This window comes from Anopheles gambiae, chromosome 2 (assembly GCF_943734735.2).
Source record: "Anopheles gambiae chromosome 2, idAnoGambNW_F1_1, whole genome shotgun sequence".
Taxonomy (NCBI): domain Eukaryota; kingdom Metazoa; phylum Arthropoda; class Insecta; order Diptera; family Culicidae; genus Anopheles; species Anopheles gambiae.
Genome location: NC_064601.1, coordinates 67,747,273 through 67,773,541, shown reverse-complemented (window position 1 = coordinate 67,773,541; position 26,269 = coordinate 67,747,273). Strand labels below are relative to the sequence as shown.

Below are 26,269 nucleotides of genomic sequence, written 5' to 3'. Positions count from 1 at the left end.
GGGACTTCCGCGGAGATAGCATGCAATGTGTTAATTGGTGTAGTTTTTGTGCATCCTGTAGCTTTTCTTAAGGCCTGATTTATAATGGTGTGCATTGTTCTTATTTTATTTTTGTTGCAATTTAGTGTGTATGATGCTCCCGATTCTAAGGTGTTTCTGATGGTGGCTCTGTATATATTAAGACTTTTTTCCGGATTTAAATTGTTGTGTCTGGCGCATACTATTTTTAGAAGATTTAAGCGGTTAGTGGCTTTGTTTCTCAAGTGTTCTACATGTTTTTGGAAGTTTAGTTGATTATCTATTATGGTACCAAGATATTTGTATATCTTTGTATTTTCTATATTTGTGTTCCTAATTGTTAAGCGTATATTGTTGTCTTTTTTTCCAAAGATAATGTATTTAGTTTTTGCTATATTTATGGTTAGTTTTAGCGATTCCACATTTTTGGTAAAAGCGTTTAGTGCCTTTTGTAGATTTGTTTGTAACTCCCGTTCATTTTTTCCCTTGCTGAGGATGACAAAGTCGTCTGCATATTGTATGATTGTGTTACTTGGGTGTGTTTCGTGTATGGTTTTGTGTATTTCTTTGGTGTATATATTAAATAGTGTAGGTGACATGACATCTCCTTGTGGTAGGCCATCCGTTATTAGCATATTTTGTGATTTGTTATTACTGGTTATTTGTAGATTTCTGTTTCTTAGGAAGGCGTAAGTCCATATAATGATTTGTGGGGGGATGTTGGATATGCTCATTATGTCTATAAGTGTTTGTGTATGTACATGGTTATAGGCCTGTTCTAAATCTATGAATACTGCTCCACATATTTGGTTTTTTCTTTGGTTGTGTTTAATGTGGTTGTTGAGATAATTGATACATTGATTGATTGTTCTTTTTTTCCTAAAACCAAAAGATTGTTCTGGTAGTGTGTCGTTTTCTTCTATGTGTTTGTTTAGTTTTAGGAGTACCGCCGTATTTAAGATTTTTGTTATTGTTGGTATTAGTGCTATTGGTCTATAATTGTTTGGATCATTTGTATCTTTGTTTGGTTTAGGAATGGCTATAATTTTTATTGTTTTTAGTTCTTTGGTTATTTTTCCTTCTTGCCACATTTTATTTCCATCGGCAATGATTGTGTTTCTAGTATAGTCATTTATGTTTTTTAGCATTTCATATGTTATCTTATCGATGCCTGGAGTAGTGTTTTTTTTCTTGTTTAGGATTTGATTCCATATTTCAATGTTCAATAATTCATCTTCAGTGGTAAAGTTTGGGTCTATTTCAATTCTGAATTTGGAGTTTTTGTTTTTAATGAAATTTATATTCATGAATTTTTTAGCGCTATTCTCTTCATTGTGAATTATGTTAGATTCTTTTGGATTTGTGTTATTATAAGTTATTTTTCCAAAAAGTTTCCAAAGCTCAGTATTATTTGTGTTTGTGTTAATCTTATCCATGGATATTTCTGTTTGTTTTTCTCTTGCCATTTTACTGTTTAATCTAAAGATCGCTGTGGCTTTTCTAAATTCTATCGCATTTTCTATACTTCTGGTTTCATTAAATATTTTTCTTGCTTTGTTTTTTTTTTCATACGCCTCTTTGATCTCCTTGCTCCACCATGATTTAAGGGTAAAATGGATTTTGTGTTTGCTGTTGTTGATTATTTTTGTAGCCCTTTTTGTGAATTGTTTAATGTTTTTTATCTCGTCTTGTTTGATTTCCTTTAAAAGTTTGTTAACTTTCTTTTTATTTATGATCGTTATGTCCTTAGGCAATGCATTATGGTTATTTATTGTAATTTCAATTATTTTGTGGTTGCTAGCTCCTATGTGGTTATCTTTTATTATTTTATGTGTATGAGTGTATATGTCTTTCGATATTATTGTTAAATCGATTGATGTCTGTCGTTTGTTGTTGTCGGTGGGAATGCAAGTATATTTATTATTTTTTAGAATAATTAGGTTTGATCCATTTATTTGTTCAATTATTATTTCTCCTTTTCTGTCTGATTGTGAATCACCCCAAAAGGTGTGATGGGAGTTAAAATCACCTGCTATTATGATTTTTTTGTGGTTGCGAGTGTTGTGGAGTATTTTTGTTATAGTGTTTTTTAGTGTTATTGTGGGGGTTTGGGGGGCGATATATATTGATACCAGAATAGTATTTGTGGAAAGTAGTAATATTGCTGTTGTTTGAATGTTTTCTTCTGTTTCGTCTGTTAGTGTTAATTTTTTGAAATTTATTTGTTTTTTTAATATAATGCACGTACCTCCGTAACCATCACTTCGGTCGGTGCGTATCATGTTGTATCCTTTTATCGTCATTTTTTTTTCGTTTTTTAGCCATGTTTCTTGTAGACAAGCAATGTCGTAATTGTTCTCTTTTAGAATATGAATTAATTCTTCCCTATTTTTTTTAATGCTTTGGATGTTTGCTTGAATTATATTTAGTTTGTACATTTAATTTGTTTTTTTGTTTGATTTATGTGTATACTTTGTTAATTTATATTATTAAGGGGATATTTCCCTACCTGTTTCTTCTGTTCTTTGAATATCTGTGTCGCTAAGGTATATTAGAGTATCGTTGTGTTCTGTGTTTATTTCGTTTACTTTTTGTGTATTTTGATTTAAATTTTTATTAAGTTCATCGGTGATTTCTTCTGTTTCATCTGTGTGAGTTGTTTTGTTTTGAATATTAAGGCGGTTGTTTTCGTTTATTTTTTTTGCATTGTTATCTTCTTCAATAGTTACATCTAATCTCCTTTTTTCCGTAGTTATGGGTTTTGAAGTATTGTCGGATAATATTTTTGAATAATTGATTGTGGTGTAGTTTCGAGGTACTATTGGCGCTACTTCTCTTCTTATTCTGCGGGCTTCTCTGATCGTGATTCTTTTTTCCGTTTGTATTTTTTTTATTTCAACTTCATCTTTCCAAATTGGGCACTCTTTATCAAGTGATGAATGGTTTTCACCACATGCTGTGCATTTTAATGGGTTGTTGCAGACTTCATGATATAAATCTCCGCATTTTGCACATGTTTTTTCCCTACTACAATATTTTTTAGTATGGCCAAAACGCATACATTTCATACATCTCATTGGGTTAGGGATGAAAAGTTCTACTCGTTCTGAAAAATATCCTATATCCACTTTTCTGGGAAGCACTGTAGTTTTAAATGTCAGAATGGCCGTTCTCGTGTTGTACATTTCACCATTTTGTCCTCTCCTCTTCATAATGTAAACCTCTGTAACATTTTGTGGTTGTAAACCTTCCAATAACTCCTGTTCAGTCAAAAACTTACAGGCATCACAACGGATTACTCCCTTACTCGTGTTTAAAGTTTTGTGCTCGTACACCTTCACTTTTATACAGTTATCACCGTGGTTTAGATTTATGTTGTATAATTTCTTGGCTTCTTTGTGATTTCTCATTCTCATGAGCATTTTGCCGTCTCTCAGTATGGTGGTTTGTAATGGCTTTCCTCCAATCGCCATCTCCGTCGCCTTTGCGAACAGAAAGGGATTGTAGTTTGCTAAACTTTTTCCCTTAGTGTCACTCTCCACAACCATGAACACCTCCTCTGTTTTTTCCGATTCGTTAAAGTTTATATTTATTCTCTCACCTCTCATTTTCCTTCTTTTTTTTGTGTTTTTTATTGTTGTGTCTCCCAAAATGCCGAAGTAAGACCCGAAGGTCCTACCTCCTCCCGGGTCGTCGACCTCCATCTCCTACGCGGAAACACTTCACTTATAATTTCTTTTCCCACTTAATGTAATTATCTTTTATTGATTTAGATGAAAAAAAAGAAAAGGAAAGGGTCCCAAGAAGGGAATTGAAACGCTGTAGATATTTTCGTTTGTATAGATATTTATTTCTCCGATCTTTTATATAAAATATATACGGAATGGAAAAAAAAACGGTTTTGACTATAAAGTAACTCGACCACTTTGACCAACGGTTAGACCTGGAGTAAGGTGATATTCAAAAAGATTGGTGTGACCAGTGCTGCAAAATGTCACTGTCAATGTCATAAAAAAATCTGACTGAAACAAAATCCATGTCAGCGCCACTTACTAAATTGTGATAATCAGAGGTGTTACAGAGTGTGATCAATGCAAGCTTCGTGACATTTTTGCGACCAACGCTTGGTCATTCACAATGTCATGACTTTTTTTTACTGTGATCAGTTCACAGTTCGTTGAAACAAAATATTGTCCGCGTCACGAACTCTACTGTGATGATCAGACGTGAAACTCAAACAGTTGTTGCGACCATCACCTGCTTGGTCGACAGAAAATGACAGACAGAAAATGTCGTGACCAAGTGAGTGATCAAGAGTTGGGTGCTAAACAAAATGTAACCAAGCATGTGATTGATCCACCAACTGTTTGAGTCTTACCTCTGATCATCTCAGTTGTGTACGTGTGCTGATTTGAGCTTCGGTTTCAGTCATGAGTGTTGGTGACCGAAACAGTCACAGGCAAGCACTGCCACAGCCAGAAAAATCATGATTATGCTTGCGCCGGCATTAAGCTCTACTTATCAGTCAGAGTATGGCGTTGGACACAAGCATTCCCATGTCGTGTTCGGCATGTCATGACGCACGTTCATTGAGTATCAGCAATGAGCATCAAGCAACCTCGGATATGTTCATTGTTATCGTTGGTGCACATCTCGTGATGCTCAGTACATTTTGCAGCACTGGCCATATGAATAAATAAAGATGCTATACGAACCGAAAACGGGTTTGACATGTCAACCCGTTTAGTATATTGAATATCTGTGAAATATGTTTTTGTTCAGCAGTCTTACGTAAAGAAGAACGATCCAGATGGGAATCGATTCCTATCCCGTTTTATGGCTCGAGCTTTCGTTTTAGCGAGCGTGTCGTTATAAATCTTAAAATATTCGAAACCACTGGTGTTGGTCAATATAAAACGAATAATAGATACAAAAAAATCACATAAATAACTCATATGAATTGGGCATTTGCAATGTTATACTTACAGTTTTCAAACGAAACAATCTTCATTCTTTCACACTTCATTAAATGAGTCGTGTAGTTGATTTACGGAGGATTCCCCTTCTATCGATTTCATGTTCAGTTCTATTTTCAGTAAGCTATATCAATCCTCCTTCAAATTAAAAACAAAAATAGTTTATATACTGCGATACTGGAACGTAGCGAACTCTGTTGCAGGTGGTAGGAGATGGTGTTTTTGTTGTTTCTTTTTATCTAGTTCAATATCATCAGCTTGCTGTAACTCTGATCTCTCTTGAATTGTCTAACAACATTGCCACGACCCTTTACTATGGATTCCTTTGCACACCTAAGTGGAAAAATAGTTTACCATAAGTAGTTGAACTACCACGCACGCACGTCACTTGTTTGCTGAATGTTTGCTGATTGATTATTCTGAGTAAGGCAACATAGCATACTTTTACCCTCCAGCACACATATGTTTCAAACAAATGGGATAAAAAAAAAACACAAAATAAATCAACCTAACCTGCAAGTTTCGTGCATTTTGCCACTTGTGTTACGAACAAATATTTCATCAAATGTACGTTCATTTTCTCCAATATTTCTACAAAACTGAAGTGCGCTTTGTCCTGTTTTGCAACAACACTTATGAAGTTGCTTGTCTTATGGTACGGTTTTGAAGGTTTAGTACACAGTCCGAATAAATCACTGTTTTCTCGTTTATATTCAGTACGCGTGTTTCTCACAAATCGAATCGCTTGCTTTTGAATTCAACAGGGGATATACTTGTTTTATCCTCTGTCTCATTTGATGATACCATTCTTAAACATTCCATTGCGATTCGATAAGTCATATGCGTCCGTTATTTCATTGTTCAAATGCTGCCTTGCATCCTGGCAATTTCTGTTCTAATACCAGGTCAGCTCATAAAAGCTCCGTTCTTTGCAAAATTTTCGTTTGAACTAAACCTCCTTTCATGCGATTAAACCCGATCTGCATATTACACACACACACACGCACACATATTTCTTCCAATAGCATTCGATAGTACAACGTGACAGCTAGTATATTAAAGGTAGAACCATAAACTAAAGCAAGGATTACTGAAGGTTATCAAAGGATTAGTTTATAACATCCAACGCATGCGTTATTCCAATCTCTAGCAATTAGAAGAGTGATCAGCAAAACAGTACCATTGCTACTGATCAATACGAATCCAACACTGCTTAGCCAATGCGGGATTGACAAAACCGATCGACCGATGTGCGTGTGTCCATGGGCACGGATGTGAGGAGGGATGGATTTGCTTAATCAATCTTTACATTGGAATATATCTTTCGCACAAAGAGATTTGTACCGAAGTACCCCACTGTCCCGCAGATAATACCCAGCGCTCCAGAGAATAATGCCATGTAGCCGAAATAGAACGCTGTCTGGAATAGTCCATACATTCTGCAAACAAAAGAACATTATTATTATTCGTTGCAGACCAATGCACATGTTTGGTGAACTTACTTCGTTTTGAAGAAGAAATAGTAGAAAGAATACATGTACACATATATTGACGTGGATGCTGCCGACATGAAGCTGGTCCACTGCCATCGATAGTCTTCGGCATTTAATAGGAAGTATGTGCAGACGATCGTCACGCAAACGGTGACAATGATCAGAATCAAAAACACCAGAAGCATGAAACCGTACACATAATAGATTTTATACGCCCAAAATGATGTGAAGATAAAGTACCTATAAACACGAAATTTAAGTTTAAATACATTGTAAAATTTATGCTGTTGAAATGTTCAGAGGTAACAAAAGCATTGTAAGTTATACTATCACATGGACAAAGTTCAAACTTACATTTCGATAAATATCGACCCGAACGGTAACACTCCTCCGAGCAGAATAATCACAGCTGGCTCCATAAACCATTTCTTTTCGGGTATAGGCCGCGGAACAGCATTAACGCGACACGGGTAATCTGGTTGGCCGTCCAAATTGCGTCCAACAATCGTTCCAATCAGCGTCAATGGTAAGATTACGAATATACAGATACATGTTACAGCAACCTAGAATCAAGATCACGTTAGTCAAATTTAGTTGAATGAATTTGCATTTAATAGCAAATTGAATTTCTACGTTACCATTGTTCCAAAAGGAATTGCTCGCGAGGCATGATAGTAGATTGCGATAAAGTTAATAAAGAAAGCAGTTCCACACACAAGCGCTGGGACGATGAATGCGGACATAAGCATCTGTTTTATCCATTGCTTTCCTCCCATTCGGGCGTACAGCGACCCTCCAAAGTAACCGTTGATTGGGGAAGTTGCCGCATATACAAAAATCGTCGTCGAAAGCATAGAACCCCGCCTATTCGTACAAAAACCAAAAGCATTCATATAAAACCAAGTAAATAGAACTGTTTCATAGTTGCTCGCGACGACTGTTACTTACTCAGTGTAAAGTTCTCCCAATATTGCAAACGTTATGACACACAACACTACCGATGTCAGTTGATAGCCAGCACCAATTAAGGCAGAAAATAGCATCACGTTCGATGCTGGACGGAATACGTCGCCGTGTATCTGCTTCCATCCGTACTCGTCACCGAGATCGCGCTCCTGTTGTTTATTATTTCGTAAAATCATGCAATTCCCATCCATTAACACACAAATAATGTATAAATAAATTGCTCACACCTACCATATCATCTGCTTCCTCGTCCTTGCTGTAACGCGCGTAATCTTTCCTCAGCGTGCGCATCAAAATCATCGACACCAGCCCGACAAGGAATATTACCATCATAAAACTATTGAATATGCTGAACCAATGGATGCGATGCTGGAAGAAATTCGGGTCCAGATACTTATCGAATCGGTCCTCAAACTTGACCGAGCTTGGTTTCCAGTTCACTTCATACGTAAACTTAATCTTCGCTCCCACTCTCAGCAATTCCTTACGCTCCGGGGTAAGCGTAACGTCCACAATCTGTTTGCCATTGTAGCTGATGTCGAACTTTTTGTGGGTATAGATGTAGTACTTCTTGTCCTCCTCCTTGCCGACCACTCCCCATATTGGCAGATCGTCGATGTACATTTGATACCAGTACTGATTCTTCACTGCATATATGAATGCTTTGTGCTTTTCCTCCGTCAAATCTACCATACAAATCTCCGTTGGGCTGATGTCATCTGTAAATAAAGGGTGAAGTTTTATTATATTTCAAATGTCTTTTGTTTGATTGAGGATACCATAAATATTATAATTATATAGTCATTAAATTCGCAAAACAATGAACACATTATAGAAATATATACATACACTAGCTTTTGGGTTTACGGTTAGGTTAGTGTAAATTGAATATAGAACACTTTATAGAACAGTATAATGTTTTGCAACATCATGTTATGCAAATCTGCCACTGATTCTACTTGCCTTGCAATTAGAGCCCCTATTTGCAAGGCAATTTCCGTCACGAAATTCCCATTTTACTGTAATTATTACATTTTTCTTGCTGTTTAATTATTAGACAGCACTCGAAACGGGTTCATCTCTATCGGTAGTCAAATGTCTACAAAAGCAACATGTTGACTAAGAAAGTAATAAATATCCAAACAGTCACTGGTGGTATACACCCGTAGCGTTTCCGTTAAACTTGAAAAGGAAAACATGAATTATTATCGTAATATCGTTTTCACTGTTTATCTTATTCTAGCATTTGTGCAAAAGATAAAAGCTCAAGAAGGTAGATAACAAAACAAAAAATCCCCGATGATCTCTAGGTGAAGCAAATGACTCTTCACTTGCGCATTATATCTCTTCAGCAACTGCACCCGGAAATCATACCACCACAATACAGTGCCATGTTTGCTGGAGCCTCGAAAGTGCAGCCCAATGTCAACACAGTTCCAAATCCGAACCTTGCAACCCTCACCAACTAGAGGCTACGGGGAAAAAATTGCGTTTAATTCACCCCCATACACCGGAACAAGGCTCAACGAACGAACGCCTGCAGTTGGAGCAGTATCGCTGCTTTACATTGTCAGCATCTGCGGGAAAAGGTGAAGCAAAGAAAGTGTTCTACGCCAAAGGATGCACAATGGCTGCGAATGATCCCTGCAGCAATTGGGCGAAGGAGAAGAGTGCTTCCTGTTCAGTCTGCAAGGGGAACAACTGCAACGCTCCGATGCCGGTAGATATTAGTCACGTGGCGATCAAAGCGAGCAAGAAAAATTGCACAGCTTCAAATAGCAGCACTACCGCAGAGAATAGTCGTTTTTACTGGATCATTGGCATGGCTATAGTTAGCAGTCGGTGCAGTTCCATTTTTAATTAGTGATTGCATCTAATAGAGGTTGCAGAACGTTAAAATGTTTAAAACTAAACTAACTTAGCTAAACAATTATAGTAATTTTCGCAATATTGCGTTTCAATTAACGAGAATAGCGTTTGAAACATCAGCTTTGACAAATAATTGACTAATACTATAATTAAACTTAAGGGTGTGTATAATGACAACCGAAAGAACGACCTTATCCTCAATCATTTAGTTTGCAGAATAAAACACCGATGTGCAATGGTGGAAACATGTATCTCCACCTTATCAAGCACTTGAAATTGTTGCAAACTACACGTGTGCTAACAAACTCCGTATGTACAATGTAGGCTCTACAGGTGCGCTTTCATGTTCATCATCGATTAACGTTAAAACGTTGCTTCATTTCAGCAATCCCCAGCAATCCAGCTGTACTTGCCAAAGTATCCAAACACCACGCCGACCACCGATCAAGTGCTTACATTTGTATGTCGGACGTTCCCTCCCCGACCGATTTGTTCTGAATAATAAACAAACAAATATAATCAGTGCATGAACCCATGACAGAAATATACAGAGTTTTAGCGGGATGGTTCTACACTCTCGACACACACTACTATTGCAGCAAATGTGTGCTAGGTACTGTTTATGAGTCACGAGGCAAATTTAACTAACAGTCTCCGAGAGCGAAGAAGAACAGATTCAAACACAGTGCCATGAGGACAGTGTAGTGGGAAGTGTGGTGCATAAGCGCGAATGATAAGCGTTCACGTTTGCCTAGACGGCAAAGATATAAATACTGCTACTGCAGCAGACCGACGGGTGCAGTTGCATTTACAAAGTAGCATCGTTCAGTGCGTTTTGTGCGAGTGATATTTGAATTGAAAAGCATTTGTAGGGAACGTTTTTACTTTCAAAGAGATTGAAAATGCTGTGCTCAAGATCATCTACATTGTACGCAGTGTTTGCGTTTATTTTCGTATCGGTGTTGCATGACGGTATGTGTGATTAAAATTGTGCATTCTTTCAAAGCGTTTTACTTACTTCACTGTTTACGCTTTTTTTACTCCTAGCCATGGCATTGCAATGCCGCAACTGTCTAAGCTCAAAAAGCTTCGCAGAGTGTGAAAAGATGGGAGAAGTAGTCGTATGTAATTCCACGATTGTCAATCAAAACCACCAAGCCTTCCTGCCAGATAATCCGACATTGCCACAAGGCAATTGGACTGAATTTAAATGCTACCAATTGCAAGTCGCTCGGTTGCACCAAAACAACACTGACAGCGGATTGCGCGGATACGCTCGGGGATGTACTTTTCTGCACGTAAACTTTTGCAACGGTTGGACCAGCACCCTAAACCTTACCAGCTGCTCAACGTGCACGTCGGACAACTGTGAGCAACACCTTCCTACGGTAGCACCCGAGCTCACAACAACAACTACTACGAAAAAACCATCTTCTAGTGGAGCAAATGTATTAACGTGGCGAAACCTCTCCAGTTTAGGCTTTCTGAGCGCCGCGGTTCTTCTTCTAGCAGCACGATAACTTTAATAAACATATAAATAGCAAACAAGGGTAAACTAGTGACCATCATCTATCTTAGAGGGATTGCATGCATTACAGCAATTATCCGCAGTACGCGATACTCGATATACACGAATTTGCAGTACGCGATTCCTCTAAATTTGACAGCACGATGTGTGTTTTGAAAATATTTTAATAATTTGAAATATTGTATGTTCTTTTTGAATATCAATCATCTTCAAAACCCGTGTTGCATCGACTTTGTGAAGATGCCTGTTTTACAATAAAAATATTTATTTCAAAACTCTGTTTCGATATTCTTCGACCCTTGAACCAGTAGTATAAACTATTTTTCGATAGGAATCCCCGAAAGGAATACGCGAAAACTCGAGATCAGTGCTGCAAAATGTCCTAAGCATCACGAGATGTTCGCCAACGAAAACAATGAACATATCCGAGGTAGCTTGATGCTCATTGCTGATACTCAATGAACGTGCGTCATGACATGCTGAACACGACATTCGAATGCTTGTGTCCAACGCCATACTCTGACTGATACAGGGTTTTCAATGATATTATTGACGTGTTCAGCGAGTTGTAGATTCGTTCGGGCATATAATTGACACTTTCAGCGAGATATTGAATTGTTCGGAAGGCGGCGTTGACAAGTTCGGCGATACTATAGAGCTGTCACTTTCGTACCCCTTGGACTGCAGCTTGGATCATTCTCATCAGAAGGTAAACAAACGGTTTTCGTAAAAATATGTTTGTTTTAACTAATTCATGTATTAAACAGCTTGGGGAATGATTATTAGCTACTTTTAGGACTTCTAAGAATGAAAAATTGAACCTTGCGGCACAGTGTGTAAACAAAACAAATGACAGCACTACAGAATCGCTGAACATGTCAACGCCTGCTTACGAACAATTCAATATCTCGCTGAAAGTGTCAATTATATGCCCGAACGAATCAACAACTCGCTGAACATGTCAATAATATCATTGAAAACCCTGTAAGTAGAGCTTAATGCCGGCGCAAGCATAATCATGATTTTTCTGGCTGTGGCAGTGCTTGCCTGTGACTGTTTCGGTCACCAACACTCATGACTGAAACCGAAGCTCAAATCAGCACACGTACACAACTGAGATGATCAGAGGTAAGACTCAAACAGTTGGTGAATTAATCACAAGCTTGGTGACATTTTGTTTAGCACATTTTGTTTAGTTTCGTTTAGTTTAGTTTGAGCAGGTGATGGTCGCAACAACTGTTTGAGTTTCACATCTGATCATCACAGTAGAGTTCGTCACGGTGTTATGGTTTTGTTTCAGTCGGAATTTGTCATGACTATTTCAGTGAATTTTTGCAGAACTGATCACAGTAAAAAAAAGTCATGACATTGTGAATGACCTAGCGTTGGTCGCAAAAATGTCACGAAGCATTCATTGATCACACCAATCACTTTGAGTATCACCTCTGATTATCACAATTAAGTAAGTGACGCTGATATGGATTTTGTTTAAGTCAGATTTTTTATGACATTGGCATTTTGCAGCACTGCTCGAGATACGCGATTGTGCTCGGTCCCGTACGATAGTGTATATCGGATAATGACTGTATAACAGTTTATGAAGGTAAGAGTCGATCAATCCCCAACGTTCGCAGACGCAGAGTCAGTTTTAAACGCATTCTACTTTATACTAACGACCGTATAACGGATAGTTTGATGCTTACAACTATTAATATCTGCTTCTTTACAAATACATTAGCAGATCGTTTTGATCGAATGAATGAAACCTATGGCCAACATGTAATGACCAAAATGATCAATCAATTAATGGCATTCCTTTGTACATCTTGGATTGAATATACTACACCGGAGATAATAATTCAATTTTCATTATCAATGAGGTCCGCCGACCAAGTCAGTCTACATAAAAATAATTAATAATGTATGTATTGGCTGATAAGAGTTCCTTAGTGCTCTTAAGAATAAACCAGGCTACCATATTAAATTGTAGAACATCGTACCCTCATTCTGGCCATATGTGATATTTGTTCCACAAATTGTATTATGTGAGTTATTGCCATCACAATAATTTTTAATTTCTACAGCATGATTTTCAACACGACTCAAGCTGGATTGAGCTTGAGCTTGTCAAATTTAGAAAATAGCGTATAGCGATATCGCGTACGTATATCGGGGAATACCTGTATAGATAATATTACATAATATCGAATGTTTAGAATCCATATTCAACTATAAGTAAAAAATGAAAACTTCTATAAAACATGTACTCTCTATTCGTATGGATATTTTAGGGGTAAACATTGGCGCACGTTTTGGAGCGCACCAACGGCTTTGGAACCGGCCCCGCACCTTCGGCTCTGCTTCAACGGCTCCGGAGCCGGCAGCGAATCAGCGGCATCGGACCAACGGGTCCGGACCAACGGCTTCGGACTAACGGTTGTTCAAAACTATTTTTTTTTGTGAATTCTTTAAAACAAGACTTACTCGGCTATTTACGGATTTTTTCGATTTAAACCTCATTGAAAAGGTTTTTGTTTTTGGCTCGCTGTGTTAAAACCGGCTCCAGAGCGGTGGGTGCGGAGTCGGCTCCGGAGCCGTGGGTTCAACCGAAACTCCTGCAAACAGTTACGATTTTGTTCATAATTTGTGAAACATGGATTACATATTAAGCCACATGTTGTGCGGCATATTCTTCTAGAAAATATATGTAAAACCACCCGTCTCCGGAGGGTGTGAAGCCGACTCCGGAGCCTCCGGTGGGTGCGGAGCTGGCATCGGAGCCGTTCGTGGGGAGCGGGCTCCGGAGTCGTTCGTGGTAAGCCGGCTTCAAAATTGTCCAGAGCCAGTCGGAGTCGACTCCGGCCTCGGAGCCGTTTTGTCCATCACTACTGTATACACAGTGGCTTAGTAGTGAAGTGATATGATTTATAACATGTCCTGTTATTTACTCATGCCGTCCTTTTTGAGAAAATTGTGTTTGACAGTAATTTAAAAACAAAATCCATTCCAATCCAAGAATTTAGCAGCATTAAATGAAATAATTTTGATAACAAATCGCACGCACACCTTATTGGAACACCAGAAACACACCGACTTTTGAAAGAATTATGAAGCTCTTTTTCGCCAAAACATATTATTTTCAATATTTATAGGGTGCCTGAGAAGAAGATCGTTTGTTGGCCGTCGTTCTACTCCTTCTACTTCTTTATTCTTCAGGCAAAGCCACCAATGAGCTTGGTTTATCTGTCACAGTTGATTTATCGATAATAGCAAGAGAAGTTAGCCCTACACATATGGGGAGTACGGTCCATACAGGAGTTGAGCACTTGAAGGACATATTGCTAGATCGTACGACCTGACATGGGTACCACGGAAACCAGGCCGACCGTCGACCAAAACTAAGAAACACGGTACCTGTTATACGAGAATTCGTTAATAAGCAGATTTTTCTTAATGTTTCGAAACATTGTACTGATATAGCATATAAATTGTAAAACGCGAAATACCCTGTTGCCTTTATGTTAGAATGCAATTAAATAATTAATTTTATGGTCAAAACCATCAACTTGAATCAAAGTTCACATGCATTCGGTATGTATTGGTTCAAAATCTTATGGTGTTTTAAGCTTTTACGAAAATGTGACAGGTAAAGTAGAGCAATTATTCCACTTGAAAATCTTTATCGAGGCCCAGACAGATTGTGTATTGAATGGTATCTAAGTTTTTAGTTTAACTTGCCAAATGGTTGAAACGTTTAACGTTTAATTGGTTGAAACGTGAGCCACTAAAACTATGGCGGTAGCGGAATTTGGGGCAAGCACCAAGCATTTTTCCTTAAAAACTTTAGTTTAATGATCAATTGTGTATACAGTTGGTTCCTTTCCAATGACTAGGTATACTGAGCCGAATTTCATATAGACCTATCGATATTCCCCATTGTTTTGAACTGATTTATGTTGAGTTTCAAAATTGAGCAGAATATTATAATTTTTTAATCCAACCAAATAAACTCTCAAAAATCATGGGAACAATCAACCGAGAAAATATTTACACCACCGTATAGCTGAGAAAACGTGTAATTTTTTGTGGGGTTAGTTGAAAAAAACTTTCTTTTTGTCACTGAAAAATTCAATTTCAAAAAAGTTACAACTTTTGGGGCAAAAGAGCCATCTCTATTTGGGGCAAGTGTGCCACCATCTTTCATAGGCGCGAGCTGTCAAAAATCTAAACATTGTTGTAGCGTTCAGCGGTATGGTGCGCTTTTACGAGCGGATTCTACTCCAGAAAAACAGAACAGTAACAAACCATATTGTGGTACAGTTGGTGGTCAAAAAGGGTTCATTGGTGACTCAAGACATGTAGGAATACATACACTAGTGGTACAAACGTAATTATTTCCAATTATCTAAGAAATACGGTTATTTTAACCAGGTGGCCGTCTTGCCCCATACGAGTGGCACTCTTGCCCCATAGCCCAAAAAACAACGTCTTTTTGGACCCTTTTTAAAACGCTTCATAAACTGTTTTGTTTGCACTTTTTTCAAGCGAAACTCATTTATAAGTGAGAAATAGATGTAAAATGGTTATGAGATTTAGATCGGCTTTTGAAAAACACGTTTTAGTGAGTTATAACTTGAAATGCTTAATGGCACACTTAAATGGCACACTTGCCCCAAGTTCCGCTACATCAAAATAATTAAATAAACTCGATTTTGATGTACCTGAATGAAGAACCGAGTGACAACATCTCACAGGTTCTACCAGCATGGGACGCCTGGAAATACTGATTTTTATTTTTCGTGTTGCCAGCGATAGCTTATAACAAGCTGTTGCAACAGTACAGTGCATGACACTAAATTATACTAAAAAATATATAGTTTTGTAGAAGACAATTCCAGAATGTAAATGGTAATTGATTGAGAAAATGATTAAAAACAAAACCCCAAAAACAACCAAACCGCGATTCTACTCGTCTATCCTATTGAATGCGCATTTTTAAGCTGCGAAGGCATTCCACATGGGATAAAAACCGGGACGCGTTTAGCTGAATGAATAAATATTAGATGTAGCGATATGTGGACCAATGCGAATGTGCACCTACCTTTGAAATCGATGTCATAGCCACTGAATTCCAACTCAACTCCCTGGAGAGCCTCACTCATAGTTTCGTGGTAATGATTGATCGATTGTTTGGCACCGACACAGAATGGTAGCGAAAAGTACGCGTACGTCTCCTGCCGATTATGGTACGGTCCGACGGTGTTCATCCATAGTACAACCTCCTCATGGTCTTCATACTAAAATAAAAGACACAAGCGATGATTAATGTTAAATGATAAGCTTTCCGTGGCAAAACCACAGCGAAGCGGATCGAAGGGACAAAATAATCATGATAATTAGTCCCATCCTTACCATATGATTGTGCTCATCTGCTCCGACATTGGTGACAATCAGCGAGACGGTAACCGCCACGACGCACCACCACCACCACCTCCCCAACGTTGAATAGGACGACCTCATCTTGGCACTGTTCGTGCGATCTATTTTACTACCGAACGGCTCACACCACATCCAACTATCTGACCAGATTGTGATCTACCGCATAAGCTAGCTATTGCCGAATGTGCCGGAACATCCACGACGGAAAGTTTTGTTTTGGTAGCATCAGTAGGCCTAGCGCAACGGGGAATGCAGCTCACTGACACATCGCATCCGTCCGATTCGGCGATGGGAGCGATTTGGATTCCGGCAACACTAATCTAATTGATAGTCACAAATACCGCTAGCTCCTTAACTGTACTTTTTTCCGTTTCACGAAAAAAGTGACACACGTACAGGGGTGTGAAAAATGGTATTATTTACTTTTCTTGCTGAATATACCCCTCGGAAGTTCGCTAGCACCCGTCGCAAAACATCGGGGCGAAAAACACGTACACAGAAACCGATTTGCGAGCAGATGCGTAGACGAATCGTACCGATTTGACATTTCCATTTATTTTGACAGCTATTTCTCGGCCAAGGTAAATAGAGCTAAGATGCAGTATATGGCGCCGTGCACACAAGCTAGTGAAATGCAAAAGACTCAATTAACCTTCGTTTCTATGACCAAAAATATACCCTCATCCTTATGACCACCTATCGCTACAGCGGACGTTTGGGCGTGCGTGCGGAAAAATCAAAATTGTTTGATTCTGACACATGCGGTATCAAACTGTCACCCGCTGCGGGTGTCATATTCCATATAGGTCATATTCCTATTTTCAGAAAACGCATGCACGTCCGCATCAGCGATTTGAAATTAAGCCTCCCATCCATGTAGACACCCGAACTCTGACAGCCCAAGCGCCACAGATTAAGCTTAAACGACTGAAAAAACAAATATCCATAGAAAAAAATGAAAGCTCCATAGCTTCACTGGTTTGCTCAATAGATGGCATATTATAACTCACCATTATATTGCTGTCCTTTTCTTGCAATGTGTTTCGACAAGCTTCATCTAACCATGACCTCATATATAGTCTTCTAACTTTCCGAGCAAAAATCTATATGAATGGTCGTGTGGTCAGATTCATGGGTATCAACAATTTTTTTCACTTATTGACTCTTATTCAAATCTCACTTGTTTCTTGTTTCCATGCGCAACCATATAACAGTACGGTAGGAAGGAGAAAGCTCTCAAAGCGAGGAAAGCTCCACTGGTTGGGCCACCAACCCGCCACCAGCTTTTTGGCTATTTTTAGACTGCATCAGTCGTCCACCGTCTGTTAAACGAAGTCTTTCTATATACCGTTTAGGTAGAGAGGTTGAGTCGTTTAGCGCCCGTTTATTGGTCGTTTAGTGGATTTGTTTCACTTTGGAGGTCTCTCTTCACCTGAACCAGCCATCGAGTTCGACAGCGATCCCTAGTTCGGCATAAGGCGCAGTGGAGCACAAACACCTTTCAACTGTTTAATTTTTTTTTATAAAAAAAAACATGAAATTAATAGTTTGGCGTTTCCATAACACTGTTGTACACAAGAGTTATATGTGTATACAATTTGCTTGATTGAACAATTTGCCCATCCACGACGATTAAATCAGGCGTTCAACAAAAATGCTGCTTGGGTTGAGATAAAAGGCGTTACGCGTAACGCTAACGTAACGTAGAGGGATAGGCCACCACGCGACTGTGCAGCTGTCAACGGGACAACGAAAAAAGGCAAACAAATCGGGCTCGTATTCTAAACAGTTCGGTCGGCACGGTTGTGCATGGTTTAACAGCGGAATCCTTTCGGAATCGGAACGCGCCACAACTCCACCCGGCTCCCCGGTTCGGCGGCACCATGTCTCGGCTAATAAACTGGCAAACACGCTGCGGACGCTCGAAAGCTACCTTTACTGTGGCATTGGATTTCCGCCAGGTATGCGCATCACCCCGTTTCACACGCCCGTCCTTTAAGTAACCCCAACCGCCGGGCACTAGCGCACGTTCACGACGGCTCACCACAGCCAGCCGCACCACGGGCAGCACTATTCTCGCTGCGCGACCTGCTCGGCGATGGCATGCTGTGGGCGGTGCCGATGCATCGCCGCACGGTCGAGAAGCGCCTCAAGCGCAAGTACGGTCCGTCCGAGTACAAGCTGAAAATACTGACGCCAAAGGTACACCTGCGGACGTGCACGACCTGCGGCAGCGACCAGGAAGTGGGCGTCCTGTACCGTAAGTGGAACCATTCTTCATTTCCATTTAATTCCATTTGCAAGCTAACCGGCCCTCCTCTAACGTCTCCTTCACACAGCGTTTCCATCTCGAGCAGATACTCGTCAATGATTTCGTGCCGCTGGCTTAGCTTTTGCTGCATCTGTTCGAGGTTCGCGTCCAGTGCGGAACGCTGGTCGAACAGCGGGCGGGATTCGATCCCTGCCGGCAAACCCTGCTGCTGCTCGCCCAGCAGGCGCTGCAAATCCAGCGCCTCCTGCCTCAGCTCGGCTATGTTGGCCACGAAGCGCTCGCGGCGCTGGCTGCTCTCCTCGTACACCTCCTCGAAAAACGCCGTCATGTGGTCCGGCAGCTGCTTGGCATAGGCCAAACACAGGTTGGTGTCGAACATTTCGTCCCACCGATCGCGCATACGATTGAAACCGGCGGTACAGATGGTCTGCATCTGGTGGTGTATCTTTTGGAATGGATCGTCATCAATGGTGGTTGAGGATGACTCCATGATGTTTGGCTTTTTTGTTTCTTAAGCGCGGGTTTCAACACCCATATCATTACAAAATTAACGACTAGCCGAAACCAAAATCTTTTATTGTATGAATTACCTACCCGGGTAGGTGGTTATAGAAGTAAGGGGTAAAAGTTGATTTTACAATTATCCGGGGGCGGATTAACCGGCGGGCGGCTTAACCGTGCGCATAAATGTGACAGCTGTTCAAACGTACGGCGAACATTTGCAGCGATAGTCAAGTGGGCAACCAGTTTTTTGTGCAGCTCTGTAGTGTCTAGTGGTGTATTCGAAATTTATTTTTGTTCATGAACAGTTGTTAAACCTATAGTTATTAATTAAAATAATATTCTACTAACGATTTTTCGATGGATTCAAGGTGAATTTATCATAAAACTAGTGGATTATTTAATTTTTATATGAATTTGTCATTTCTTGGACCATTATCCGTGCAAATCGATTAACCGGCAAACGCCCGGTCCCGAGCTGCTCGGATAATCGACGTTCCACTGTATTTATTAAAGCGCATTTAAAAAAATGGAAAAAATCTGAATTTTTTACCACTTTTTTAAAACATGTTTCTCTAGGCATTCTATTTTTTTGGATCGATTCAATAATCCAATAAAAAGTTATCGTAAAAAGAATAAGCAAAACAGCAAACCCGGGTAGGTGGTTATAGAAATGAAGGTTAAAAGATCGCTCATGTGTGTGTGGAATTCATATGGAGCGATATACAAAAAAAACTATTTTTTCTGCTATTTCTTGCTAAAATAGTGCATCTTTTTATTCACAAATTTATGTTGCTACATCTCAACAATGTTCCTGTTTCTTTAAATTTTGCTGCTCAGGATCAAAACTGTTAGCAAATGAGCTAGGTCGCTGTAAGTAAACATATAAGTTATATTTCTTCTTCTTTTTTACCTTGTTCGCTGCAATAATGGACGGAGCATAAGAACAAAGCGAAACATATTCACGACGAATTACATTCTTTGGTACTTCGAGTCAATTTTATTATACAAAATCAGAAATTGGATGGTTTACAAAAACAAACATAACATTCCACAAGTGCGTCACAATATTAAACTTTAATTTCGAGACAAACTCAATAAAATATGGAACAATACCGCACAAAACACGAACATACCACATCTATTCACTTTCGAGAACTGAGCGAAGAGCTGGAAAACGTATTCAGTGTAACCCAAAATAGTATGTAAGCGCGCAAAGTTGCAAATAAAGTTAATGGCGTGCGAGAGCTGAATGCTTCGAAGACTACACCTCTACAACGATCCTTTTCCGTCAAAACGCTCAATTTCCTTGCTGATCGGTCTCTATTACTAAGGATGTAAATCAAATCGTGAAAGCACTGTACTGAGTGTCATATTCACACCTCACACATGAAGCTATGCTTTTTGTTCGTCGTGTTTGTTTTTTTTCCATTTACCCGCAGGACTGCAATTGTATCACATTATGATCGACAATAGAACGTTTCAAGAGGGAAGAATGGAGCACGCAGACATACTGGCAGTGTCCTCCCGAAATATCATAAAATCTGCTCCGTGTTGTGTGTGTGTGTGTTTTTTTCTGCTGCCGCCATCATCATCGCTTACTAAGTTACCTGCGCATCCTGCTCAATAGAAAACATGCGCGGCCATCCGATGCTACAATACTGCAGGGTGTTTTACTACAGTAGCACAAAATCGCTAATGTTTTTCTTCGGCTGGCACAGTGCCTCTGGCATCAGGTCAACCAGCTTGTTAAACAACAAACATCGGCGTATCTTCATCTCGAACTGTTGATCGATAGCTCGATTGCGCGCCATTCCACCGCTCGAACGGGATGTCGAGGGTGTGGGTGCATTGGCTTCTATCGCAGCCCGCCCACCGTCGCCATCCTTTGCGGCATTCGGCTTTTGGGGAACGGTTGAGTTCGCTGCCGAACTATTTCCCTCTAGCTTCTCGGGCGGCTGTTGTGCTGCAGCACCTTGCTGCGGTTGATTTTGCGAGCAATCGCTACTGCTCATCGAGCTAATGCTGGATGTGTCGGCTTCTTCGACACTTTTCGGTGATTCAACGCGCATCACTTTGGCCAAGTTTTCCTCCTCCTTGTGACCGTCATCATCGGCCCGTTGTTGTTTATGCTTGTTACCGCCAACGGGAGCACTTGCGGAAGCGGTTGAAGCGAGCGGACAGGTCAGCAGGCTCGTCGGTTCGGTTTCGCCGTCCACCGTATCGGACTTGAACAGCAACGAGGCCAGCTTGTGAAATTCTTTCAACTGAACGGGATCACTGTGATCGATGATGTCGTACAGCTTCGTTTGCAGGTACAGTATTGCCGACAGGGGATCGTTTTTAGTGATCTCTTCGTACTCTTGCTTCCTTAGCAGGTATTTACAGTAGCGCAGTATGTTGCCCCGGTTCGGTTTCTCGAGCCGCAGCACCCAAAAATCGTCCAACCGAACGTTCGAGTTCGTTCCAGGATTGCCACCGAACAGGAAATGCACTTGGTTGGTGGTGTCGTACACGATCTGGTGCGCATACCGCGGGCATGGCTCATGGCAGGTGTTTTGACTCTTCTGGTAACAATTTTCCCCATTCGAATGCTCACTCTTATACACGCAGCACCATTCTTTCTTCGACAGCGAGAACAACCAAAAGGAATTGATGTTCAAATCACGCCGCTCCTTCTCCTTGCTTAGACTCTACAAGTGGAAAGGATACACACAAAAGAAACGCTCCGATAAGCTTATCATATTCACCAACAGATATTAGATGGCATTTAAATTTACCGTTAAAACGTATATCTCGTCCTTTTCACAATCAATCGTTGCTCGTTGCGTGAATCCCGATTGCGGAACATTTTTCGTGTCGGTATTATTGTTCTCCGGGGTCATGTTCGAGAGCTCGTTCGTGTTCACGTCGTAGATCAGAAAGTCCGTCATGTAGTCCTTGCCTCGCTGACCACCGAAGATGTACAGCTTACGATGTTTCTATTAAAAAGAAGCAAAGAAAAACACGTCAATATGGTTTATCGTTATTTATCCTCTACCTCTTTCGATAGATTTTGATCAGCGGCCAAACATATTTTTAGAAACCGGTCCATTGCGATATTCTACCGATATGCTTGAATTATTTGGCACAGAAACCAGGGATAGGTTTCCCGTTGTTTCCGATCTAAAATATGCTAATTCTGTGTTTATTTTTCTTTTCAAAAACAACAACTCTAGGACACGTTTACCAGTTTAAGCCCAAAACCTGCTCTTATACTTACATGATGGAACAGCATTGAATGAGTTACTCTAGACCGAATGCTCTGGACGTAGGGGCTGGACGCGGTTGGGTGTTCACAGTCGACGAGTATGTGCGCCCAGGTGTTGGTACTAATGTGGTAAGAAAACAGCCCCGAATACCGATACTGACCAGTCGTTTCCTCCTCGTTTCTAAACGACAAAGAAACTCTGTAACTTGTACGTAAATGTACATGCAACGGAAATGATGCAAGCAAAAACGAAAATAAAATAAAACACAATTTAACTACGATGGATACAAACAATAAGTTCCGCGATAACAAATAGCGCCATGCGGTATGAAGAAGTAGCGTGTTTGTTGCGTGCAAATGGTATGTAAACTACATTTAAATAAAGCAATCAAATAGAGCAGTCAATACAAACATACTTCGGCTCGAGGATGCGGCCCCCAAATACGTAGATCGTCTGCTTGTCCACATCGATGCACATCTGATGATCGAACACAAGCTGCGGGCCGCCGACCTGGCTGGTGTCGTTACAGATCAGGAACCACGTTTTGGTGATGGTGTTGTACAGGTAGAAATCGCTGTTAATGTTCTCTTCCGTACGTGATGCACTGTCAAGGTAGCGGCCTAGCATGAAAATTTGCGAATTCCGTGTATCGTACACCATCTTGTGGCACGCTCGGGGTGTCGGTCCGTCCAATAGCTCGGAGCGCTCGTGGATCAACGTCCACCGGTTAGTCTTCACATCGTACGACCAGAGATCGCTCAGATCCTCGTTCCCATCCCATCCACCGTAAAGATATATTGTGCTAGTCATTGGATCGATGATCAACTGATGGCCACCCCGACGCCCTGGCCGGGGTTCGTTCTCCGGCGTCAGCTGCAAACTCCACTGGGGCTTGTACTCCTGTCTCTCGAGGTAGTTATCCATTAGGCCGTCTGGGGTGGTGGAGGGCCGGAAAAGGAAAGTAGGAAAAAACGAGAAAAGATAATTATCTGATAAGCGTGCGATTGCTTCCGGGACAACTTACAACTTCGACCCAGAACGACTTACTTTCAATAAAACCAACCAGCATCTCTTCAGTCTTCTTAAAATCCCCTCTATTTACAAGCGTTTCGTGCAGCTCCGTCATCTTTTCGTCCTCCAGCTTAACGCCCGTCTCCTCTTGCAGTGCGCTGAACGAGTTTACATATCCCTGCTGCCGACAGTGCTTCAAAAAGAGTCGAACGATCTCCACCTCTCGCAGCATGTTGTACTTTCGCAAGTTTGACAAAATGAACATAGAATCCTCGATGCCCAGCAGCTCGACGTACCAGATGCAAAAGTTGAAGCTTGGACCCCATGACAGTAGCGGAACGATCTGAATGAACTTGATCGGCAACAGCTCGCCGGAATTTGTGCGATGCTTTAAGTTGAACGTTTCCGGCACTGAATCGTTTCTTAAACCGCTGAGATAGGACGAATAATGTAAAGGGGACCGAAAATTGCAAAGGGATGAGTACATTTCTTAAATCATTTCCCCCACTGCTGATCTTTGTTTTACCCTTCGAATAGCAACACCATTCGCTCCTCTTCCAGTCCACCAAGGATTTTGAATTTGCGCAGATTGCAGACATGCGTTTTCTCGTACTTTCCAAACTTAATCTTCGTCACGATCGCTGGCCGTTCCAGCTTCAAGACCAAATATTGGGGCGGTGTGTTGGAGTTCGATGACCAGCGTGACGTTTGGTTCGATGGGTTGTCCTCTCGAATGTTTCTACAATAGTAAATTTGGGATAGAAATGTTTAACAAAACATACTTTTACGATAGCCGTTTGTTTGTTCCATGCCCAGCTTCTACCCACATGAAGTTGTACGAGTTCTTTCAGGACTAGTATTGAAGAGGTTCTAGATACCACCTTCCTCTCCAAATCACTGAAAGTGAAACAATTGTTTATCATCAAACTACCCAAAATATTCAACTCCGGCGATGACGCAGGTTTTGCTAGCGTACGACGCCCGGCACGAGGGACCCCGATTGATAAATAAATAAATATGCATAACAATGAGCAAACCATTACGAAATTGGCCAAACGGGCGGTCAACGGCGATGGCAACGACAGCTTCTATTCGCGCTATTTTTACACCCTTCGCCAATGAACCTGTTCGTTTCAATGCAAATGCACTGCGGTTCACCTTCAAGCTGCCCCTCCTCTCCTGCTGCACCTGGCGCATAACACTTTTCAAGCACAACAAACTCCTACCCTCACCAATACACCCAAGCGCTCCCAGCACTTAATCGCCATCAAAAAATGATGCGCCATCGCCCGAAAGCACAGACCATCCAAGCATGCGATTGTTTTGCGCGTAGCGTAAAGAACTGCACCATGCCAACAAGTACCAAAATTTGCGATAACCCAAGAATGATTGTTTTCTTCTACTTCTTCCACCTTGCGATGCTGTCGCGTAGGCCCCGTCTGCTTTTGCAGCAGGGAGAGCTACCGGCGCCATTCCCTGCCATGTGGTAGTAGCGTTCTTGATCAAGCATACACGAGCGATTGTACTATCTTTAAATTACTGCTACCGTACTTACTCCGGCAAATACGACGACGAATAGCTCGAGTATTTGTAAATATCGTAGTCTAGCTTTTTTATGTCCGAAATTGTTCCAGCCATTTCTCTGCTCTGCTGACACACTGCTGACTCAATGGATGGTGGTTTTAAGGGTGCGTTCCCGTGTCAATTACTTTCAATCGCGGTTTGTTTCACTTTGTACACTTAATCTGTTTAGTAAGAATTGTATTGTTGCAAGCGAGACCAATCTTGGCGGCACGCAATTGTCGAAAAGATGGAAATTTTGCCAAACGAAACTACACCTTGCGCTACGTGATTACCTCCTCCGAACACAGTACACCAACACAACTCCAACAGTTGCTGTACCGCACACGGTTGACAGATGGTGTGGCAGTTTTGCATTGGTATTGGTGACACCACTGTCGGCATCGACTGTCAGTTGCGTTTCTTCCGCACCGGGGGTCCAATGTTTTGATGCCAGTGGATCGGTGACTTATTTTTGCAAATATCACACTCACGCTCCGTCGTTACCTTTCTACCGCATTTCTGTCTCACGTTTTTGTGAAACACACCACTGTTTGCGATGAACAAAGTCGTCAACGTATTCCTTGGCCAAGTACCTTGCTATACAGTGGTAAGTACGATCGAGATGTACGCGATGGACACTGGTGGTAAAGTTTGCACCTCTCGCCTTTCAGAGGACTTCTCAGCTATGTGTGGGCCGTTTCTACGGCACTGCCGGCAATGACCCCAAGATTCCAAAAAATGTGATCGAGCATCTGAACACAGCCCAAGAGCAGCAAACGAACGGAGTTGTATACGACAAGAAACCGTTCCGGATGGAGCTGGAAGAGGGTAACGGAACTGGTCCATAAGTGACGTTTATTACCTAACCTCGTCTCGTTGCAAGGGAAATTTTTAATTTTTTGTTACTTTTTCTTATCATATAAAAGGAAAGCGTTATTCCTGGTGCCTATGTGGGCGCTCCAAAGGTCAACCGCTATGCGATGGAACGCATAAGCTAGTGCAATATAAAATCACGCAGCGGTACGTTGTTCACTGTGCAGCGGGATGATGATGATCATGGTATCATCACCATGTGCTCGTATAATACTCAACGCTACTTTACCCTATTTCAGTCCCATTCGGTTTCAGGTGGAAAAATCCGGCACATATTGGCTGTGCAATTGCAAGCAGACGAAAAATCGACCATTCTGTGATGGGACGCACAAATGTGAAGAAGTTCAGAAAACCGCTGGAAAATAGTTTCAGCATATCAAGCTAGAACCAACGAACAACAGTTCTTGTTACTCTACATTATTGCTGGCATTCTGTATCGTAGTTTAGCAAACAGAATAAAACATAGATGTGTACAATACAACAAAATATTTTCAATATCATCCTGCGAA

General features: G+C 40.9%; 6 protein-coding genes across 8 annotated transcripts; 4 read left to right on the top strand and 2 right to left on the bottom strand.

Annotated features, from left to right (window-relative positions):
• Positions 1-5,060: 5,060 nt before the first annotated feature.
• Positions 5,061-16,844, bottom strand: LOC1275074 (transmembrane 9 superfamily member 3). The gene is made up of 8 exons (XM_314301.4): positions 16,263-16,844; positions 15,952-16,147; positions 7,685-8,172; positions 7,436-7,602; positions 7,126-7,351; positions 6,842-7,050; positions 6,497-6,727; positions 5,061-6,433 (listed from the first exon to the last, which is right to left on the bottom strand). The coding sequence occupies exons 1-8, from the start codon at positions 16,419-16,421 to the stop codon at positions 6,289-6,291; spliced, it is 1,821 nt and encodes a 606-aa protein (XP_314301.4). The 5' UTR covers positions 16,422-16,844; the 3' UTR covers positions 5,061-6,288.
• LOC133391234 (uncharacterized) lies at positions 8,610-9,591 on the top strand. The gene is made up of 2 exons (XM_061643330.1): positions 8,610-8,726; positions 8,806-9,591. Exons 1-2 carry the CDS (start codon positions 8,651-8,653, stop codon positions 9,315-9,317), a joined length of 588 nt encoding a protein of 195 aa, XP_061499314.1. The 5' UTR covers positions 8,610-8,650; the 3' UTR covers positions 9,318-9,591.
• Positions 10,023-10,877, top strand: LOC5667361 (uncharacterized). Its single transcript, XM_001688502.2, has 2 exons — positions 10,023-10,294; positions 10,370-10,877. The coding sequence occupies exons 1-2, from the start codon at positions 10,225-10,227 to the stop codon at positions 10,840-10,842; spliced, it is 543 nt and encodes a 180-aa protein (XP_001688554.2). The 5' UTR covers positions 10,023-10,224; the 3' UTR covers positions 10,843-10,877.
• A 1,328-nt stretch (positions 16,845-18,172) lies between the features above and the next one.
• On the top strand, positions 18,173-19,192 carry LOC3292660 (large ribosomal subunit protein bL32m). Its single transcript, XM_061663810.1, has 3 exons — positions 18,173-18,180; positions 18,290-18,549; positions 18,629-19,192. The coding sequence occupies exons 1-3, from the start codon at positions 18,173-18,175 to the stop codon at positions 18,658-18,660; spliced, it is 300 nt and encodes a 99-aa protein (XP_061519794.1). The 3' UTR covers positions 18,661-19,192.
• An 842-nt stretch (positions 19,193-20,034) lies between these two features.
• Positions 20,035-25,017, bottom strand: LOC1275072 (muskelin). Of its 3 annotated transcripts, none has more exons than XM_061643305.1 (7): positions 24,880-25,017; positions 23,851-24,063; positions 23,361-23,755; positions 22,729-23,245; positions 22,325-22,517; positions 21,843-22,043; positions 20,035-21,755 (listed from the first exon to the last, which is right to left on the bottom strand). In XM_061643305.1, exons 1-7 carry the CDS (start codon positions 24,960-24,962, stop codon positions 20,739-20,741), a joined length of 2,619 nt encoding a protein of 872 aa, XP_061499289.1. In that variant the 5' UTR covers positions 24,963-25,017; the 3' UTR covers positions 20,035-20,738. The 3 variants fall into 3 exon arrangements, with proteins under 3 accessions (XP_061499289.1, XP_061499290.1, XP_061499291.1); XM_061643306.1 differs by having other exon boundaries at positions 22,325-22,511; XM_061643307.1 differs by having other exon boundaries at positions 22,325-22,493.
• A 335-nt stretch (positions 25,018-25,352) lies between these two features.
• LOC1275071 (CDGSH iron-sulfur domain-containing protein 3, mitochondrial) lies at positions 25,353-26,246 on the top strand. The gene is made up of 4 exons (XM_314297.4): positions 25,353-25,494; positions 25,559-25,715; positions 25,814-25,907; positions 26,000-26,246. Exons 1-4 carry the CDS (start codon positions 25,444-25,446, stop codon positions 26,124-26,126), a joined length of 429 nt encoding a protein of 142 aa, XP_314297.3. The 5' UTR covers positions 25,353-25,443; the 3' UTR covers positions 26,127-26,246.
• The last annotated feature ends 23 nt before the right edge of the window (positions 26,247-26,269 follow it).

Bases quoted from the DNA above. Each gene is read 5' to 3' on its own strand.
- LOC1275071 (XM_314297.4), top strand. From the start codon at position 25,444: ATGAACAAAGTCGTCAACGTATTCCTTGGCCAAGTACCTTGCTATACA. The intron at 25,716-25,813 runs GTAACGGAACTG...ATCATATAAAAG, and splicing joins CCGGATGGAGCTGGAAGAGG to GAAAGCGTTATTCCTGGTGC. The intron at 25,908-25,999 runs GTACGTTGTTCA...ACCCTATTTCAG, and splicing joins CAATATAAAATCACGCAGCG to TCCCATTCGGTTTCAGGTGG.
- LOC1275072 (XM_061643305.1), bottom strand. From the start codon at position 24,962: ATGGCTGGAACAATTTCGGACATAAAAAAGCTAGACTACGATATTTAC. The intron at 23,756-23,850 runs GTAAAACAAAGA...GTCCTATCTCAG, and splicing joins ATGGTGTTGCTATTCGAAGG to CGGTTTAAGAAACGATTCAG. The intron at 23,246-23,360 runs GTAAGTCGTTCT...CCACCACCCCAG, and splicing joins GCTGGTTGGTTTTATTGAAA to ACGGCCTAATGGATAACTAC.
- LOC3292660 (XM_061663810.1), top strand. The intron at 18,550-18,628 runs GTAAGTGGAACC...TCCTTCACACAG, and splicing joins GGAAGTGGGCGTCCTGTACC to CGTTTCCATCTCGAGCAGAT.
- LOC1275074 (XM_314301.4), bottom strand. From the start codon at position 16,421: ATGTGGTGTGAGCCGTTCGGTAGTAAAATAGATCGCACGAACAGTGCC. The intron at 7,051-7,125 runs GTAACGTAGAAA...TCTTGATTCTAG, and splicing joins CAATTCCTTTTGGAACAATG to GTTGCTGTAACATGTATCTG. The intron at 6,434-6,496 runs GTAAGTTCACCA...TTTTGTTTGCAG, and splicing joins TATTTCTTCTTCAAAACGAA to AATGTATGGACTATTCCAGA.
- LOC5667361 (XM_001688502.2), top strand. From the start codon at position 10,225: ATGCTGTGCTCAAGATCATCTACATTGTACGCAGTGTTTGCGTTTATT. The intron at 10,295-10,369 runs GTATGTGTGATT...TTTTACTCCTAG, and splicing joins CGTATCGGTGTTGCATGACG to CCATGGCATTGCAATGCCGC.
- LOC133391234 (XM_061643330.1), top strand. From the start codon at position 8,651: ATGAATTATTATCGTAATATCGTTTTCACTGTTTATCTTATTCTAGCA. The intron at 8,727-8,805 runs GTAGATAACAAA...ATATCTCTTCAG, and splicing joins AAAGATAAAAGCTCAAGAAG to CAACTGCACCCGGAAATCAT.